Consider the following 22,146-nt stretch of genomic DNA (forward strand, 5'->3'; position numbering starts at 1 on the left):
AAAAACCCATGAGTTTTGACTATAAAATAAATCCCAATCTGCCACCACAAATCATATTAGACTTTGCACATACCATGGTCTGTGTGTTTCAGAATGAGAACTATGTTATTTACAGATTTTTGTTCATATTCCTCTACTAAAGTTTATGAAAGGAAGCAGTGCCTGCTGAGAAATGACCAATGAGTTTGGACGATTTTATTCCCAGCCAACCCATTACAGGATGCATAGGTACTTGGCAATACATTTTATGAAGATCCAAAGAAATGTGTAGCAATAAATCATTGTCAGTAAGCTTTCTCAACACATGACAAAAACAAGAAATACTGGTTTGAAGAATAGTATGAGAGTTGTGATTGTGTAGAATTCTTTCAGAGTTGTTGCTGAAATTGCCTTATAGCTTGAAGGGTATGTTACCCCACTAGGAAACTGTTTTTTTCTGTTTTGCTTTGAATCTTAGTTATCTGCCAAACTCATGGCATAGTGTGTATATTCCCTTTCTGTGACGATAGCTTCCTCAGCCAATCTTTTCAAGCAGGTGAAAACAGATAAAATATCTTTTAGAGTTTCTGTAGGTGTGGTTATTTGCATTACCTCTGGCATATTTGTTTTTACTTGATATTTTCGAACTTCCCTTTAGATTTAAATATATTTTTCTAGCACATTAATATGCATTTTAACGTAATCATCGTAATGAAAATAGCTGACTCTTGACAGTAATACAAATTAGGAGTAGAAAGTACTTTCTGAATTATGGGTGTTAATAACTATTTGAACAGCCTATATTAAATGCATTAAAAGCTTGGCAAAGCAGCTGACAGTACTTAGAAAGTTAATATAACGTTAGATGCAGATCAATACTCTAAGAACATTTTGCACTGGACTACTTATGAAAAGCAGAATAATGAGGACAATTTTTTATGGTGCAGAAATGGGAAGAGGACTTAAAATTGTGAGCACATCTCATAAGGCAGCATTATGTGCAGTATTGCGAAAGCAGGGTTGTATTTTAAATTTGTTTGCTTTAACTTTCAAATGCATAAATCGTTTCAGAAGACCCTAGTACATTTTTACATAGACTAGAAAATAGTAAATTCAGAGTAGTTATGTCAAATTGTATGCTTTCTTTTAAAATCTTGGTCAACAATTTGTATTAACAGCGACCATGTTGGCTCATTTAGCTAAGTTTGTCCCATAGATATTCAGTGACATTGAATTCTAATTATATAATATTAGCTTCAAAACAGAATTTTAACTTAATGCAGATCCAATATTATATCTCATAATAGAACCAAACTAGATCTATGTGTCCTATATTATTTTCAAAAAGAAAAACATAGGAACAGCAAATACTGACTTGGGTTTCTGCAGTATTGTTTCAGTTGGAGAAAATGTTAGAGACATTAAAGTAGAATAAATGATGGCTCCTATGTTGGTATTTATTTTATTATTATATGATATAGGAAGCTCCACCAAGGCAATGCATTTTCTCATTTAAATGATGTGTTTTAAATTTGAAAACCAATATGTATATATAATAATTGTCTAAAATAATTAGAAACTTGTAACTGGACATGTAATTATAAAGGTATATAAAATCTAGCAGCAGAGTCTAAGCACAATAGTTAAATGGATTTCTAAATAGAAGGTGAACTTCTTTCCATTTAAAAATATCTTATATGCATTTTATTGTATTTTCTGTATATTCAAAACTAGCCTTGGGAAGAAAAAGCTTATAAGTATGCGTTGTTTGAGATATTTGTATTTTGGTTTATATGAATTAATTTAACTAAAGGTCTTGGACACATACTAGAGTTTTATATACTTATTATTATGGGACTATTACTAAAGCAACTGCAGCTTTCAATAAGAGATGCAGATATCCCAATACCATTAAGATGAGGGTAAAAATACAAGCTCCAAGTAAGGTGGGAACGTGGTAGTTTTCAAAATCTAGGACACTGTCAGGTAGTGATTTGAGTATAAAATAGTTCCAATTTTTCCCATAGCCAAGGGGAAAAAAAGGCAGAGTATTGACAGACATAGCTGTTATCTGATGAATGACAGTGCATTTATTTTTCAGGGAAGGACATTCTTTCTGATTTTAAACTCAGAGAATTTTATTTTGTTTTTCTTTAAACGAGGGGTATTGAACACCACAGTAGAGTGAGTCTTTGATAGTTTTCCATAAAGTACAGAGGATTTCTGTGAATGTCCATTTCCTCCATGGGGCCTTGAGTTAAAAAAAAAAAACAAAAAAACCCCCAAAGTCATGATATTTCTACAAAGACCCAGAGTAATAGTACCGGTATACAGCTTCCCCATAATCCAAGCTGCTACCAAGGTGTACTTGAGTAGTGTCCCTGAGGCTCTCCCTCTGGAATATCTATCATCTCTGCTGGACTTTTGATAGGAGCTGGATAGCTGACAATTCACAATTAAGATGCCCGCTATGGCTTCCCTGGTGGCGCAGTGGTTGGGAGTCTGCCTGCCGATGCAGGGGACGCGGGTTCGTGCCCCGGTCCGGGAAGATCCCACATGCCGCGGAGTGGCTGGGCCCGTGAGCCATGGCCGCTGAGCCTGTGCGTCCAGGGCCTGCGCTCCACAAAGGGAGAGGCCACAATAGTGAGAGGCCTGCGTACCACAAAAAAAAAAAAAATGCCAGCTAGCACCTGGAGCGCAGGTATTCTGTGTAGTCGATTGAAAGAAGATCCATGTGCACTAGATAACAGTGTTTGCTCTATGACCCCAGCTGTTTGATCGGTGTTAGATAATGGGCAGCTAATTTGGGGAGATTTCCCACCTGGTCAGTAAAGCTGCAGGTGTATGGCCTCTCACATCGGGCAGTTTAAACCTGAAAATCTTCTGTTGAGATGGAATCCATGAAGGGAGAACATAGAAGGCAGTATAACATTGTAGTGTACTTTGAAAAAGTAAATCAGCTTCAAGTGAGATAGCTAGCTTAGTAGTCTGCCATATGAATGTGAATCTCAAACCTTCATACGCTCAGAATTAACCCACTCCTATTTGTTAGGTCTGTTCTGCAGCACCCAGCATTACTGAAAATACGCAGATTTGGTCTAATTCTATTTTGGAGGGTGCTGCCTGAGTACTGAGTATTGCTATCGGTTTTTTTAGGGCAAGGCTATGGTACCATACCACCCTTGATACCAGCTTCCAAGAGAGTTACCTGGATGTCGTTTCTTAAATTGGTGCATTCAACATTCATTCATCAAAAAGTATTAAAGACTAAGTGCTAAACTGGAGTGTTAAATGGATTTTAAAAAATTGAGTTATCATAAATTTCCATATGTGAATTAACATTTGTCAAAGAATAAGAATACCCTGAAATGAATCCAGCACTAAAACTATATTAAGCATTTTTCTTTGATATAGAAAATGTTTAAGAATTTTGTAATGTTGTTGAGGTCAACATTATAAGCATCAATTAAAATGGCAAAATATTTTAATTGTAAGTGGTATGGGACATTGCCCTAGGGATATTCTCTGACCTTATGACATGTTTTGTATCTTGAAAAAAACTTCTGTCAGTTTATTTCCTCATCATTACTTTCTCCCAGGAATAGAATGCAGGATATACTGTGCTGTGTTATCATGTGAGCTTTTCATTAATTTTGGTTTCTGCTATTATTTAGTATTGTTTATAAATGACAGAATTTATTTTACGTGTTGGAATCATGTGTTTGCTGATGACAGTAGTTTGATGCAAGCATTCACCTTCATGCATTTCTCAACTCTTTCAAATGATCTTGGAAAATTGGAGTAATAAAAGTTAAGAAGAGACAGCTATAGAGGAGTTAATTTCGAGGGGCAAGAACAAATTATACATGCATATGGATTTTTCAAATATGTGGCTGGAAATTTCTGAAACATATTGATAGGAGGGATGCTAGATAAATATGAATTATCAAATAGTACTGTGGAGATACAAGCACCATGCTGAACACATACTGTGGAGCTTAGGTAAGCATGATTCTGGACTTAGAGCACTCGTCCATCTATTCAAGGATTTGGCTCTGAGCCCTGTGTGTATGATTTGGTGTCATCTTTGAGACTCCTTGTTCATCACACTTGCCCATTTTCTTATTTGCAATATCTCTTGCGTAGTTTTTACGTTTCTATTGTCAATACTCTAGTTCAGGCCTCATTCCCTTTGCAGACAGGAATTGACAGAGGAACTGATTGTCCAGCAAAGAGTTCACTGTTCACTGGGTTTGTTTGTTATAGCCAAAGTGAGCAAGGCAAAGCACAGAGGAATAGAGAAGTTAAGGAGGTTAGCAGGAAGTGTAGGGGAGGAAAAAGTTTTACTCGACCCTCTTAGGGTCCCTGGCTGTGACTGAAAATTAAACTGACAAAAATTAACAGGAGAAAGGCATACAAACTTTACTGAATTTTTACATATACATAGGAGCCTTCACAAGAGGATGAAGACCCAGAGAACTGAACAAAGCCAGAAGCTTTTATACCTTTTAGACAAAGAAACAACAAATTTGTGAGAAATTGACAAGACAAAGGGATTTGGTCTAGGGGTAGTAAATGGTGAAGAAGTAACTAGGACGATAAGGGTTAGTTTCACAAAGTTTCTTTATGCAGCCTTCTGTGCCCTCAATTCCCTGCCTCGGATGATAAGAATGCATTTCCTTCACGTGGTACATACAGGCAGGATGGGTGACTTTTACATGGGAGATTTAGCTCCTGCTTTCATGGAAGAAGGGGCTGGGTTGGGGAGCAGTGAGGTCAGAGTGACCTTCTTGGTTCTGCCCTTTTCTCAGACTCCTTCAGCTTAAGATATTCATTATGCCAGGGTGCCATATTTTGGGGTGTTGCGTTCTGAACTCCATCGGAAGCAATCCGATGGCTGACCACTTCATTAGTGCTGGGTAAGGAAGCAAGTAAGGCTAACCAAGAACTATTATTCCCAAATTAAAGTTGAATGGCTCCATTTTTTCCAGGTGCTCCCTAATACTTGATTATTGTGTCAGGCTAAATATCAACTAACAATTGCTACATTTTTTGAGGTGGATGTTTACAGATCTGTGCTTCACTGGTATGTCTACAATCTATAATAATGAATTGCAATATGGCAGGGCTCTGCATCTGTGCTGAGCAAGTTAACTATTTTATTTATTGGTATATGGGAAGAAGAAAGAAAGTATATTTTTGAATATCCCCGATGTGTTTATTGTCTAAAGTTACCCTTGCTTCTTGATAGAATCCGTAATAAATAATTTTTTAAAATTCCTCACTGGTATTGCTTTCACATCTAAATATACACATTGATGATATTTGAATATATTTTAACTTTTATCCAATATTCCTTCATGAAAGGAAAATAACCAAAAAACTTGTAACCACTAATTGGTGATATATTTGTTAATTGTTGATAACATAGTTGAATGGGAGGTATGTAAGGACTGAGGAATGAGTGATTCCAATCATGGTTTTGCCATTAACAAGCTCTGTGATCTAAAACAAGTCAATAAAATTCTTTTATTTTCTTCATCTGTAAAATGAAGGAGCCAATATGGAGTAACAGTTTAATTTCACAACCAGTAAAGCTACTCTTGTGAGTGCATGTTCTTTCATAGAGGTTTGTTTATAAATGAAGATAAAACCTTGTTGTTAATTTAAGTTGTGTCTGTTTCGGTTTTTAACTGTTCCAATTGAAAAGAAAGTCCTTGCTTTTTTTTTTTTTTGCGGTACGCGGGCCTCTCACTGTTGTGGCCTCTCCTGTTGTGGAGCACAGGCTCCGGACGCGCAGGCCCAGCGGCCATGGCTCACGGGCCCAGCCGCTCCGCGGCATGTGGGATCTTCCTGGACCGGGGCACGAACCCGTATCCCCTGCGTCGGCAGGTGGACTCTCAACCACTGAGCCACCAGGGAAGCCCGGTCCTTGCATTTTTGAAGGAGGTCAAAGTTACTTAAGCAGTTAAAGCATTATGCTTTCTTTAAAAAGCATTCGTATGTTTTGAAAGACTTATCAAATATGTAACTTTAGGAGTAGCTATGTTTCTAGATTTTTCTGAAAGTGAGTGCAAGGCAGGTTGAATATAGTAGAAGGCTAATATTTCTTTCTTAGGGACTTTATACTGCATTGTAATCCTATAAAGATTTTATCTGTATGTCATATACAGTTTATTATTATTGTTTTGTTGTCATTGTTTTAGATGATTTATATCACTGTGGAAGAGAAAAATAGTGAGTTTTTTGGTTTAATTTGTGTTAGATAAGCCTTAACAATTCTCATGGTGTTTAATGTGGGGTTATTAAAGATTTTGACTGTTCATTGTTCAATGATTATGTTTTGAAAAAATTTATTAAAGTTGGATGTATTAAGATGTTTATATTTAAGAGTGCACGTATGTACATACAGGTACACACATAATTTCCATAGTATCTTTATCAGTTTTAGGGGAAGGGGGTTTTAAAATATTATATAAAGATAAACTAGAAAAGACCAGAAATTTACCATTACAGATCACATTCTGAGACAATAAAACATTTGAACTTGCTGAGATTTTTTGATATCCACCACGAGGACCCAAAGAAATGGTTCTTTGTGGTTTGGTTGCAGTTATCCTGTGCTAAAAATATTCAGGAACATTAAATTTCTTTGATCTTTGTCTACATAGCTATCACACTCTATAATGAGTCTTTAATTATATGTTTTTGGAACTGCACCTGGTAGGTGAGGACTGTTGCATTTCTGTTGTTCAGTCATCAAATAGCAATTATCTTTCAACTCTCCTTACCCCTGTTACCATGAAAGAGCATTCACTGACCTTCTCTGCTGCCCACCAGAGCCAGTTAGTATAACATGCAGATTGGTGTAGGAAAAAATGAAATGTGTGGCGGTACCTGCTAATACCTCTCTGTTTTCCTCCTTGCATTCAAAGAACTTCTAACCTTATTCACAATAGATAAACTTGGTGTCAGCTCTCTTTCATTTCCAGGGTGTATAAATTAGGAATGTGATTTCCTGGAGTAAGTTCATTTTAACAAAATTCCACTACTAAAAGAAATTGGACGTCCTGTGGAGTGTGCGATTGAATTTTAACTTTATTACTTAGCTTAGGAAAATACATTTTTCCTGTGGAAGTTAACATTTTATTATAAGTTTGACTGGTTATATCACTAAGAAGATGACTTAAGTATGCTAACATAATTATATTCACAATTTCAAACATATGAAGAAAATTTAAAACATGACTGGCTTTTGCTTGAATGTTTGGAATGCTCTTTCTCCCTGCTTCCCCTCTATTTACTATAGATTAAAGACTCTATTTTTAATTTCATTCACATTTTTGGTACATTTTGTTTTCATCATTACATTAGGCTAAGACTGTCTCTTATATTTTTCTAAGAATACTTTTTAAAGAAGGATGGGGAGGAAAATATTCTTTGTCCGATAGCCTTTTGGGCATTTTAACAGATTTGGACTTAAGCCATTATGACTATCTCCAAAGTATTGATAATTTTGAGAGCTTAAGAAATTGATTTTAATAAATAAGAAACTTTTATCCTTTGAGGGAGAATTTTACTTAAACTATTGCCCTCAGGAGATTTTTATATGTAACTCAGGCATTTACAATTTGTTGTGAGCAACTCTTAAAAAAATGTGTGAGTAGCATGAAACAGAGCAGGATTTTTCCAATGAGACCTGATGGGGAGAATAAATGCAGCCAGGTAAAACCCTCTTAAGCAAAAAGCAGAGGATATAGGGAAACTGAAGTCAAAACCACTGAGAGCTGGAAAATTGACATATTCAACCTTTTTATGAATCAGGTGAAATAAGTGGTCAGTGAATATCATGCTTCAAAGGGATTTGTACAAATGTCTGGAAATGGCAGTGCTACAAATAATAGATATTCTAAATTGGTCAGAAATAGTTCATGTACTAATCTACCATGATGAATAGTTTTGAAGGACATTGAAATGCCCAAGGGTATTGTATTTACTTTCATGTAGACAAACCTGAGTGGATATATATTTTTTTATCTGGTTAAGACCAAGGCAGTCATAGCATATACAAATCCATGTTGTTTTTGTTGTTAACATTTATCTTTTTCACGGATGTATGTTATTGATAGTGGAATTATCTATGAAGTTGATTTGGCTGAACAAATTATCCTTTAAAAAGGCTGAAAATACTAGGTTTTTCTTGGCTACTGTTTGGAGATGTTGATATGTGGACTGAAGGTATGATACTGTTTGCATTGGGTTGTGCATTAGTTTTAATCACCCAGCACCCTTTTTCTTTCCATAAGAACCTATAACTAAGGTTTGGTTTTAATTTCACTGAAAACATTACATTGGCAACATTAGTATTAAAATGAGATGTTTCTCTGGTATTAAAATATGTAAACACCATTTGCAATCATCTTTAAAGTCTCCTCAACCCTTTGAATTAGTTGTTTCGTGTCTTATAATTTTACCAATTTTATCAATTCCCCCAAGAAACTCTGGACTATCCTTCATTTTATTTGATGTTCCAGTGATTTGGGTTGTAGTATGAGATTACACATGGGAATAGAACACCATTAGAGAGAAATAAAATTCTTTGTACAAAACACATAACCCTCTATACTAGCCTTTAGCACTGTCACAAACAGTGATAAAGGGATGACATGACTAATATTGGACTTCGGCACATGAGACCAATTGCCTTTACTGATTATGGGACTCATGATAGAACTTCCTAATTTTATCTTTAAGCCTTTTGAAAGAAAGACGTGAATCTGGACAGTCTAATTATAAATGTGCATGTAGTCACTACTTCCTGTTATATCTGTATTGCGTATAGTATACTGAACTCATCGTCCACTAATCTGATTTTAAGTTATATTTACATGAACTGTAATTAAATAATTCAGAGTCTGAATATCCAACTTACGGATAAAAGGTTGAAGTTTTTGGAATCTGTGAAGGATTTTCCTTTACATTTATGTGTGAGGGAGCAGAACATCATTTCCTCGTAAAATAGGCAAATTTATAGAGTTTTCCTCACTTTGTTTTGCCCTGGAGAGCTAGAGAGGGGAGAATCTTGCTTTCTCGTGGACTTAGGGTTCAATGATACTTTCTCTCTGATACTTTCAATGATACTTTCTCTCTGATACTTTCATTAAATGTAAGATTTTCTTTCCTTTGATCATGCCAATCAGTGTAAGTGGGCCCTTTAAAAATAATGACCTCAGAAGTTCTGAAAGCCTGGGGTAGATTTCTGTTTTAAAACCTTGATATATTTAGATATCTTTCTGTCAGAATTATGCATGAACTATAAATAGACTTCTCTCTCTCTGCATATCCCCCTTCCCCCACCATTGTAATTTCTATGTCTATTTCAGTGTGAATTGGCCAGCATTAATATAGTAATGAATATACACAAAGTTGAATAATAGCAATAAGTTACAGAAAGCACATGATGTGATATGAGTGCCAAATATTTAAATTATTAAATCTTTTCCAAAAAATCAATCAGTAGAAGTTTAGTGTCTATTTAGATTCTTCTGCATATTTCATACAATTAAGATACTTATCAATAAATGAATGGATGAAATGTTATTAAGTGTTAATATTTTTGAAAAGGAGTCTAATTTATGCCTAAAATCATACTGTATTTTGGACAAGAAGATTTAAAGAGCATTCAAGGTTTTGATTTTTAATATTTTCAGAAATATCTTAATACAAGTTCACTGTGCACGATTTCATTTAATAGTCACAAAGGCCTTCTGGGCTACAGGTACTATTTTCCTCCCTATTTTAAAGCTTAGAGGTTTTAAGTAACCGATCAAAAATAACACAGCTAGAATATGACAGAAATGGGATTGGAACCTAGATCTATCTTCTTCTAAAGCTTATGCACTTAACCATGTCACTCTGCGATCTCACAGAGATAATCCATTGATGAATGGAGGCTTATTTTTCTGACCTTTGAGTAAACGTGGAAAAAGATCTCTAATTTTCTTTCTTTCTTTCTTTCTTTTTTTTGCGCTACGCGGGCCTCTCACTGCTTTCGCTTCTCCCGTTGCGGAGCAACAGGCTCTGGACTCGCAGGCTCAGTGGCCATGGCTCACGAGCCTAGCCGCTCCGCGGCATGTGGGATCTTCCCGGAGCGGCGCACGAACCTGTATCCCCTGCATCGGCAGGCGGACTCTCAACCACTGCGCCACCAGGAAAGCCCAATTTTTAACTTCTTGAGCAATATAGGGATGTTGGACTGCCTTATAGATATAGCTACACCTTTTATACCTAAGGTCAGAAAATACTGTCTCATTTTGGGTCAGTCCTCTTCTTCCCTAGAAAATTTTCCTGGCTTCTTTTTCAGTGTTCAGATCTAATCTTGGACTCTTGCTCACTCGTATGTTAACTGTCCTCACTGATCTTTCTATTGTTTTTGTTTGGGTGATTCATTTGTTCCACCTGGTCCCCTGTCAAGTCATGGTTACAAATATCACCATGTATTTGTAGCATGTGAAGACAACTCTTTAACGTAGGTAACTTGATACCATAAAATCACCAATATGTTAATACCAAGAAATGAGATTATGGAACCACCAATATGTTAATACCAAGAAATGAGATTATGGGCTATAGCCCATCTTAAAAAAAAATGTATAAGCTACATCTGGCTCTGTTCTTTCCAATAAGCTGCCGTACCTAAATTTGATTGGAAGTTTTAGTTGGAGTCTCCAGATATCTTTCTTTGACAGTATTTGGTAGATTTCTTATGAAGCTTAGGACTTTGAAAGACAAGAAAAACGTGCGTTGAAAATTACCTATCACACCTAAATGAATGAAGTAAGCTGTTAAATATTACAAAACATGTAATTCTGTGTCTAGACATAGATATGTAGGTTTAAGCCCAATATAATACTGGAACAACCACTAATTCTTCTTCAATGAGTTATTGCTGGAGCCATGAGCCAGATGTTACAGGAAACCATGTACTGGTCCTGTTAGTAATTTCTAATGGTATGATTAAAATAAACATGGGCTTTGGAGTCAGACCTAGGTGTGAGGGTGTGAGTCCTAGAACTGATACTTGTTGAATGATGTTTTGCAAGTTACTTAGCTACTTTGCTTCTCAGTTTCTTTATGTGAAAACACTTTTGGGAATGGCTAAAGTCAAAAAAATTGACAATATGAAGTGTTTGAAGGATCTGGAGCAATTAGAGCTGTTACACTTTGCTGAAGGAGTCCCAAATGGTATAGCCACTTTGGAAAGCAGTTTTTAAAAATTTAAACATGCACTTATCATAAGACCCAGTAATTCTACCCCTAGTTATTTTCCCAAGAGAAATGAAAATATATGCTTACACAAATACGTACATGTGAATGTTTATAGCAGCTCTATTCATAATCATCAAAACCTGGAAACAACCCAGATATTCATCAATTGATGAATGGATAAACAAATTGTGTTATATCCATACGATAAAAAGGAATGGACTACTGATACATGCAATAACATAGTTGAATATCATAATATTTATGTTAAATGAAAGGAACCAGACACTGAAAGCTGTATACAGTATGATTCCATTTCTAATGACATTCTGGAAAAAGCAAAACTATAGGGACACAAACCAGGTAAGTGGTTGCCAGGCAACTGGGAGTAAGGAAAAGGGATTGACTACATAAGGGGAATATTTTGGTGTGGTGGAAATGTTCCAAATCTTGTTTGTGTTAGGAGTTGCATGACTATATTTTGTCAAAATGATGAACTTTACTGTATGTAAATCATATCCCAATATAAAGAAAGGGAAAAAAACCTTGTGTTCAGAGTGGTTATGGAAATTATAAGAGATCATCTTCCTCGCCCATTTTTTCTGCTGCTTGGTTCTTCATTATCCTCTGTTGCTTCTGTGTCTCATAACTTTGGGGTCCATGATAAATTGCAATTTCTTATTTCAAAGCTGAGATACTACAGAAAATTGATGTCTTTATCTTTTTCTGCAATCTGAGTCAGATTTTAAACGGAGTGATCAACTGTATTTTTATACTTCTAGATATTCCAGTTAGTACTGCATAACTCAGAGCTGGAATTGGCAGACTGTAAAATATACCAAATATACTTGCTTTGACTGGATTCCTCATCTCTGTTCTGTGGCAGTGGGAATGTACAGTATGGTTGGGAGGGTATTTAGAGCAATTTTGAATTTTGAGCCTGGAGTCCTGCTTGAGAAAGGTTTCCTCTACTTCTCAACAAACCATTGTTCTATGCCAGGGGTTCTCAAACTTGAGTGAACATCAGAATCACCTAGAGGAGTAATTAAAACACATTTCTGGGCTCCACCCACAGTTACTGAGTCAGTAGGCCTGGGGTGGGACCCAAGAATTTTGTATTTCTAACAAATTTCCAAATGCTGTTGATGCCCCTGGTTTGGGACATACACCTTGAGAACCACCGATTTATACTTACCCTGGTGTTGCAGTATCAAAATTCCTGCCTACATACAGTAGCCAACATTTTGTTTATAAACCACTTAATCATTTCATGGCCACTTTTGTATTGGGTAAAACCTAAATATATGTATATTTATATATAGACTATATATATATATATATATATATACACACATATATATGTATATATAGAGAGACAGACAGACAGTAAGCATTTGGCTAGAGGCTACAAAGTATTTGATGCTTAAAGACAGAGAAATGGCAAGACAAAGGGGAAAAAAGGTATGTCTAGCTGTACCCCTTCCTCTTCACCTCTTGAGTGTCATCCTACTATATCATAAGTATTTTATTCCCCTAGCTAAAGGCTCCTTTTGTACTCCCATTCTCTCTACTTTAAAAGCTCTGAGGACTCTTACCAGTCCTCCTCTGCGCATTGCCCTAACATATTCTCAGTTAAGACTTTTCACTTCCTACTTTGTAATAAATAGGCCCAGCCTCCTCACACTTAGGTTTCATGATTGTATCCTTTTATTTTTTTCAGACCGATAATAATTTTCACTGAATGAAACCAAAGTACCATCAGCTGCCCAAACTGAAACAGTCTGGGATGTGTGGGTGACTGATTTCAAGTGAACAAATAGAAATCATGGTCTTGTATCAAACACTTCCCTAGACCAAGAAGCAAATAATCCTCATAACTTTAATAGCACTAGGTATAAAAAGAAACAGGTAAAATTTAGAATCTTTAAAGAATTTGTGAGTGTTAAATTTAAGGAAATCATAGATTATTTCATCTTTTCAGATGCCAAAACAGATACTGAGGGCTGTATATATAAATTTGTTCAGAATTTCTGTTATTTTAAGGTTGCTGTAGGGTATTTTCTGCTGTTAGGATATCTGCTGATTTCTGTCTGTGATAGATTAAATACAGTATTTTATGTTTAGAGAGCTGATGTCCATTTCTCCTTCTCCTACCACCCCACTGATTATCAAGTCTTTAGAGAAAATAGCTCATTGTACTGGTTGATTACATGCCTCAATTGAACAGTAGCTTGCTGCCAATTATTATTACAATGCCATATTGATTTTTTCTTATTTCCTCTGTGGAAATTAAAGCAGAATTTGTTTAAAATGAGTTTCCATATATATTGTGGATGTGATTGGTTCCAAATATTTGAGCTATTTTTTAAATGTATTTTCTTCAGTGATCTGTTATTTCTTACTGATAGTCTCTTAGAAATTTAGGTCTCTTCTTTGTTGATAAGCTTTACCTTAGGTAGATATGAAATGTGATTTAAAACCTGTGGAATTGATCTATAGTCATGGTTTAAATATGTTGAGTATAGATTTTAATTATTGCTTCACAGGCATCCTGCTGTATGTTAATTTACGTTTGTAAAGTTCTTGGACAATATGATTCTGCTGATTGTCTTAACCACACAAGTCAGTAAATTTAATTAAATTTTAATTAGAAAATATTTAGTGTTGACTATATGTAATCCATTCTGCTAAGCATTATGGGAGACAGAAAGATGAGTGAGATCATATAACAGTCTTCAGAGAATTTATAATCCAGAAAGGTGGGTAAAGACACTTGGTATGAATCATAATGTCAAGTAGTAAGAGATGCACAAACACGGGCATTCAAAGAGAAAATAATGCATTTGGATGGAGGACTTACAGGAAGAAAACATTAATGGAGGAATTGACAGTCAAGTTGAGCCTTGATGGGTTGGGAGAGATGGAGTTGGAGTTACCTTCTGGGAAGAAAGAATGAAAAATGAGGTCAAGCAGGGAAATGCAGGGAAGACTCCAGGAAAGAGAATATGTCTGATTTTTATTGGAACATGTGGTCTAAGGCCTGAGGCTAGAAAGGTAGGTTGAGGCTTGATCAGAATCAGGACTTGAAATGTGTTAAATAGTCCAGAGAAAATTTTTGGACAGAAGACTGTGGTAATCTGGCATTTTATAAAATGAATAAAAGAAAAGAATGATGCCTCAGAGACCCTAGTTGGGAGGCTTCTGCCATATTAAAGGAAAGGTAACTAGGGCTAAATTAGAATGGTAGACAATGAAAGGGAGTCATTCTAGAAGTAGAGTAGTAGTAGAGTAGGGTCATGACAATAAGTCAAATCAAGTTCTCCGTGATCAGTCTTCAAGTCTTTTGTCACACATGGGACTTCATCTCCTGCCATTCTTGCTTCCAAGCCTGCTTGTTCAGCTGTGACCACACAGGTTTCCTCACAGATCCTGGAACATTCCAAGCACACTAGCTACCACCTCAGCACCCTATTTGCTTTTATTCCCTCTATTAGGAAAGTCCTTATTTCCTTCAAGGCTCTGCTCAAATATCACCTTATCAAATAATCTTTCTCTGACTACACATTAAAAAATAACATCCTGGCTCTCCTTATTCCATTTGCCAAGGTTTATTTCTCTTCATAGTACCAAAGCATTGACATTTTATTATATAGTTATTTATTTATCCTCTGTCTCCCTTTTAGTAGATGGTAAGCTACATGAGGGTAGGGGCTTAGTTTGTTGCCAGTTATATCTCTATCACCTAGAACATGCCTGGTACTTAGTGGGAACTCAATAACTATTTGTTAAATGAATGAACAGAATAAATGCAAAGGTAAAAGAGGTGGCGGATCAAGAAATTATGCCAGTATTTCAAGTCTGAAGGATGCAAGGGATAGTAGTATTATTATCAGAATATGGAAGAGGAGTTGATTTAGGAGAACAGAGACATAGGAGAAGAGAAATTTGGCTTTGTAAATTCAGGCTTAAGTATTCGACGCTGGTGAAACAACCAAGGCAGTGCTGTAGAATGGGCAATCTAAAATGTGAAGAGAAGTCTGGGATTGAGGTAAAGATCTCTGAGTCATCCCCATAGAGTCAATACTCAAAGCAATGGGAGTGGAAAAAAGAAGGACAAGCAATATAAAGACAGGATTAACAGATCTGAAAATCAAAATTTAATTTGGGATATTTAATGTTTTAATTATATAAACTTATTTATACTTTTTTTTCTTGTTTATTTAATAGCTGGGTTAACAACTTTGGCCATGAAGGTCTTGGACTCTTGTTGGATGTGCTGGAAAAGCTTCTGGACAAGAAACAGTAAGAATAAACATGAAAAAAAATCACCATGGGGGACATTTTTAAGCACAGCATAATATGTTTTTTCCTTTTATTCAGGCAAGAAAATATTGACAAGAAGAATCAGTATAAACTTATTCAGTGCCTCAAAGCATTTATGAACAATAAGGTAAGTAGTATTTATTTCTGCCTCTGTCGCAAAAGGTGAGAACTTGCCCGACAGACACCATGAAACAGGCAAAATAGTGGATGCTTACTCAGTTTTCAAAAGGGTCTTTATAATGCAAATCATCATGAGTTTCATTTTAATATTATTTAAAATATACTTTGCTTCACAAAATATTTATTGGCAGGTTTTTGCAATCATGCAAACATACAAGTCTTGTTCCCAAATCAGATAATACTCTTTAATACTCTTTTTTTTCCATGGTAGTAGGAAAATTTAAATGGGATAGGTTGAATACCATTTCCTTACAGAGAGTTTTTATTCTAATGTAAAGGACAATTCAAAGCTATGACTTGATTTTTTTGTTTTTTTTTTTTGCTGAGAACGTTATAAGGTTAATATTTTTCTTTCTTTTTATGTTCAATTAATGTCAGTGAGTTAACATACATAAAAGACATTTCTGGCACATACCAGGGTTTCCTTTTTGTACCTGTGTGATACCAGTTGCATTATAAGTGACTCTAGGAATGCCAGACAAGGGTTTTTCTTCTAAAAGTAGTCTTTGCTCAGGTTATGAAGTTAAAGTCATTTTTTCTATAAACTTGTTTTGTTACTCTCTTATACACGATTTATGCTATATTCCTATAGGTAAAATACCACTGACTAATTCACTAATTGAATAATTCCCTTTATATGGTATTTTAATAATCTCAAAATATTTATTAAAAATAACTAATTATAACAATAACCCAAAACTTGCCAGAAGTAAAATATAGCTATTAATAGCCAATGCAGTAAGATTATCTACTTAAGTAATCTGCAGTCTTTCTTAAGTGTGTGGGATTATATATAATTATGTGTATATTATACACACATGTATCAGCAAAGAATTTTTTGGCATGTGGAACAGATGGATGCTTGCCAATTGACATGAGTCTCCCGTATAGAATATACTATTTGTGCTGTTCTTGGAAGTTTCTTCCAGAAAGATTTCCATCAGTACTAGTACAGAATTTCTGAACTTCTGAGCTCTTAGTCTTTGGTGACAAAGTTATGCAGAATCTGATACCTAACAAGAAAGCAGTTAACGAACATTGCTTCTCCACAGCTCAAGATGGATCTCTTTTTTCAATTGAGGGAAACAAAGAAATAAAGGAAAGACAACACTGTACTAGAAATCAGGAAATATAGTCCATGATTTGCCACTAAGTTGTGTGGCCTTTAGAAAATCATTTGACCTCTCTGCCAATCAGTCCCCTCACCTGTAAAATTAGGACTCTGATCTAAATTCTTACTGACTTGAGTAGTCAACTCTTACAGCTTTCCAGGATATAACTGTAATCAGTATAGTTACTAGAGAAAGTGACATTTCCTGTAGAGCCTTTTCCCACGAGACAGAAGTTGATATGTTCATACGTAATTATTTATTACTTAAGAGTTTGGCAGTTTTGAAGAACATGATGTTTTATTTTTTATTAGAGTAGAGTTGATTTACAGTGTTGTGTTAGTTTTACCGCAAAGTGATTCAGTTATATGTATACATGTATCTATTCTTTTTTAGATTCTTTTCTCATATGGGTTAGTACTACTCTGTATTAACAGTGAAATCTGACAGCATTTCATTGGAACAAAATTGCCATTTCAAGCTAACCATTGCCATTTCAAGCTAAATGTGTAGTTAAACACCACACATTTGAATATTTTCATGGTTCCTAATTTATCTTCGAAAAGAATTCAGTGTAGCATTCCCTATGCTATGCAGTAGGTCCTTGTTGGTTATCTATCTTATATGTAAAGTAGTTTTCTGTGTGTGTTCATCCCAAGCTTCTGATTTATCCCTCCCCTCCCATGTTTCCCCTTTGGTAACCATAAGTTTGTTTTCCATACCTGTAAGTCTGTTTCCGTTTTGTAAATAAGTTCATTTGTTTCTTTTCTTTAAGTTAGATTCCACATATGAGTGATATATGATATTTGTCTTTGTCTGACGTACTTCACTCAGTATGACAATCTCTAGGTCCATCCGTGTTGCTGCACATGGCATTATTTCATTTTTTTAATGGCTGAGTAATATTCCATTTTATGTATGTATCACATCTTCTTTATCTGTTCCTCTGTCAATGGACATTTAGGTTGCTTCTATGTCTTGGCTATTGTAAATAGTGCTGCATTGAACATTGGGGTGCATGTATCCTTTTGGGTTATGGTTTTCTCTGGATATATGCCTAGGAGTGGGATTGCTGGGGAATGTGGTAGTTCTATTTTTAGTTTTTTTTTTTTTCTTTTTTGCAGTATGCAGGCCTCTCAGTGTTGTGGCCTCTCCCATTGTGGAGCACAGGCTCCAGACACGCAGGCTCACTGGCCATGACTCACGGGCCCAGCCGCTCCGCAGCATGTGGGATCTTCCTGGACCAGGGCACGAACCCGTGTCCCCTGCATAGGCAGGCGGACTCTCAACCACTGTGCCACCAGGGAAGCCCCTATTTTTAGTTTTTTAAGGAACCTCCATACTGTGCTCCATAGTGGTTGTACCAATTTACATTCCCAATAACATTGTAAAACACGATAGTTTAACTTAGATTATTCTATATTAAGATTAGGCTTTAGTTAGAGCATGTTAATGTCTTGCACATAGGTCCTAGGAACATGACTAAATGGTAGGTCATTTAAATTATAGGCGTGTGAAACAATGGGCATAAAGTACACATTCAAAATAAAAAAAATATACAGTAATATATCCATTTCATGTTGGAATGAATTGTCATAATCAAAGAATGAAACTTTCATCTGAAATGACTCATACATCAAACTTGCTGGCCCTGAGGAGTTTTGATTACCTACATCAAAAACTCTTTTTGCTTATACAATGCATGTAATAATAGGATCATAAAAAGCAACCCATTGTCCCTTAACTTCCATTGCTATAATATTGCTCTGATGTTTAGATTGATGGTTTTCCATCATTTCTCATATCTTCATTTTTATTTTGAGTATGTCCCTACACATTACAAACTACTTTTAATAATAAAATGGAAATTTGAAAAATTAAATGATTTCACTCTCAGTCTAACTGATTTTTAAAGTTATTTTAAGTTTGGTAATTGCATGGTAACCATCTCTCTCAGTTTTCCACATCACTTATTTTCCTTACTACTTATTATTTACTGGCTACCTTTATACTTATATAGTCCTTCTGTTTTTCTTTGCTTCTTTTTAATCTCGTCTCTTCCATTTCCTTTTTTTGTCTTGTCTCTGTAAATTTCCTTATTTGTTATGACCTTGAGTAAAGTCATATTTAAGAGCTTTAGCTATGTTTTTTTTTTAGCCCTGAATTCTTTTAGAAGATAAATTAGGAACCATGAAAATATTCAAATGTGTGGTGTTTAACTAAAGGATAGCTTGAAATGGCAATTTTGCTCCAATGAAATGTTGTTGGATTTCACTGTTAAAGTGTAAAAAGAAGCAAACATTATTTCATAAGAAATCTGAGAAATACTTTGTGGGACAAAGATCAAAGAAAATATCACCTTCTTCATGTAGTGAAAACCTGAGTTTTGGGCTTTCTTCATTTTTTTACCTAGTCATTCTTATGATGCACATTTGCATGCATATATTCAAGCCTAGAAAATAAATGAAAATGGTGTCTGGCTTCTCTGCCTAGTTGACTGTGACACTTAGTAAAACCCAGGCTCCATTTCTTTCTGTTCATAACTTTTGTAATGCAGCACAACTGCTTGAAAGAGGGAGGCTAAGAGAGAGAAGGTATGGGAAAATCCATACAGAGGTCTACTGCTTCTTTAACTGGCATGTAGTATACAAAAGAGCTTTTCAATGTTTTACCCTTTTTGTTCAACTTAGTTTTCCATACAGACATATTGGAGAATTTAACCATGAGTTCCAGACATCTCCAGGGAGACCCAGTGACATAAGTAGAACTGCTTTAGAAAATCATATCAGTATGTTCTTTACATATTCTTCTTTGTTGAGAAAATATTGGTGGTTCCCATATTTCTTCCAAATTTTTATGGAAGTTTTAGGCAGGCTAATGGAGATCATATCTGACCAAAGGACAAAACTCCAAGATGCAGTCATTTCAAATAAAAAACAACTGCATTTGAAGAACATTCATCTAATTAAGTAGAACCTCACTGTGGAGGTATTGGCTTTTAGAAAATCATTGTTTAGTTGCTTTTTAAAATTAAAGATGTGTTCCAAAAACATTTTGAATGAAAGTTCATTTTTAAAAATTTTTTTCAGTTTGGATTGCAAAGGATTCTAGGTGATGAAAGAAGCCTTTTACTGTTGGCAAGAGCAGTTGACCCCAAACAACCCAACATGATGACTGAAATAGTAAAAATACTTTCTGCTATTTGTATTGTTGGAGAAGAGAACATGTACGTATTGCTCTATTATTATATTAACTGTATAGAAAATGACACTTGAGAAATTAACAAGTCCTACTTTTGTGCTGTTTCTTTTGATAACTTGCATGAAAATGCTATTAAATTTTAGAAAAAATATTGATATTTTTACCTTATCTATTTGGATATTAGCTTTTTTTTGATTCTTTGAAAAATAGGTTTAAAAAGATAGAATCCTAATGGAGAGTTCTTCAAAGTTGGATATTCAAAGTTAATGAATAGAATTTTGTCTAGTTGAAGGTAAAGCAATTATTAGAAAAGTGGGAAAAGGTCAGTTAGGGAGTAATTTTGGCTAAACACACACACAGGCACACACATATACATACCCTATACAACATACACCCTCACACATGCACATCACAAAATTTGACTTCCTTAACTGAATTAACTAGATGCTTTATTTTGTACTATAATTTTATTTTATTTTTTTAACATCTTTATTGGAGTATAATTGCTTTACAATGTTCTGTTAGTTTCTGCTGTATAACAAAGTGAATCAGCCATACATATACATATATCCCCATATCTCCTCCCTCTTGTGTCTCCCTCCCAACCTCCTTATCCCACCCCTCTAGGTGGTCACAAAGCACCCAGCTGATCTCCCTGTGCTGTGTGGCTGCTTCCCACTAGCTATCTATTTTACATTTGGTAGTATATATTAGTCATGACACTCTCTTACTTCGTCCCAGCTTACCCTTCCCCTCCCCGTGTCCTCAAGTCCATTCTCTATGTCTGCATCTTTATTCCTGTCCTGCCCCTAGGTTCTTCAGAACCAATTTTTTTTTTTTTAGATTCCATATGTATGTGTTAGCATACAGTATTTGTTTTTCTCTTTCTGACTTACTTCACTCTGTATGACAGACTCTAGGTCCATCCACCTCAGTACAAATAACTCATTTTCATTTCTTTTTATGGCTGAGTAATATCCCATTGTATATATGTGCCACATCTTCTTTATCCATTCATCTGTCAATGGACACTTAGGTTGCTTCCATGTCCTGGCAATTGTAAATAGAGCTGCAATGATCATTGTGGTACATGACTCTTTTTGAATTATGGTTTTCTCAGATGCCCAGTAGTGGGATTGCTGGTTTATAGGGTAGTTCTATTTTTAGATTTTTAAGGAATCCCCATACTCTTCTCCATAGTGGCTGTATCAATTGACATTCCCACCAACAGTGCACGAGGGTTCCCTTTTCTCCACACCATCTCCAGCGTTTATTGTTTGTAGATTTCTTGATGATGGCCATTCTGACTGGTGTGAGGTAGTTTTGATTTGCATTTCTCTAATGATTAGTGATGTTGAGCATCCTTTCTGCCTATGGTAAGTGAAAAGATGAAGCAATATTAATGGAATTAAATTAACTGGTTGGAAAGAACAAAAGGCTGTTGGTAACTACTCAGAGTGCACATAAGTGCCAATTTCAGCAAGTTGTTGCTGACTATGCATTAGATCATTTCTTCTTATGGAAATAATATTGAGTTAGAAGCAAAATTAAAGATTTGATATCCAGTTGGTAAGAAACCATTGAGATAAAGAATGTAATACCTGCTACGGACATGAACTAAAATATTTCTTCTGAACACTCTGTGTGGCAGTAATCATTTCAGTTTGAATTATAATGGGGCAGGCAAAGATTTAGGATTCTTCTAATATGTTGACTTTCTCATACCTCTTGGAATAAAATGAGATGTTGCTTAGTGCTTGTTCATCCTTCGAAACCAAAAGACAAACACTGAACAAAAATATTATCACACATTAAGTCTTAGTGAGAACAAACTGAGCATGAGATAACTTATGCAGATAGGCTTCCTTCCTTAGGTTTTATAGAAAAATCAGTTTATACACAAGTAAGAAATATTTTTCTAGTCTGTTAGGTTTTCAGTACTTAATTCATATAATGTACCCTACCCTGGTATATTTTATGAGTTAATTATAATTTCAGATATAGTTTGATAATAGTAGTATACTACATAGAGGTTAATTTGATTCAGACACTGTACCAAGATAGTTTCCAATATTTTTGTTCAGGTGAA

General features: G+C 35.3%; 1 protein-coding gene across 3 annotated transcripts in view; it reads left to right on the forward strand.

Moving 5' to 3' along the window:
• Positions 1–22,146, forward strand: part of DIAPH2 (diaphanous related formin 2) — an 863,347-nt gene that overhangs the window by 208,955 nt on the left and 632,246 nt on the right. For all 3 annotated transcript variants that reach the window (XM_024761235.1, XM_024761244.1, XM_024761229.1), the window contains 3 exons: positions 15,472–15,546; positions 15,625–15,694; positions 19,946–20,082. In XM_024761235.1, coding sequence (XP_024617003.1) covers positions 15,472–15,546; positions 15,625–15,694; positions 19,946–20,082 — 282 coding nt within the window. The remainder of the gene's footprint in view (positions 1–15,471; positions 15,547–15,624; positions 15,695–19,945; positions 20,083–22,146) is intronic.

This window comes from Neophocaena asiaeorientalis, unplaced genomic scaffold (assembly GCF_003031525.2).
Source record: "Neophocaena asiaeorientalis asiaeorientalis breed wild unplaced genomic scaffold, Neophocaena_asiaeorientalis_V1.1 scaffold656, whole genome shotgun sequence".
NCBI classification, from domain to species: Eukaryota; Metazoa; Chordata; class Mammalia; order Artiodactyla; family Phocoenidae; genus Neophocaena; species Neophocaena asiaeorientalis.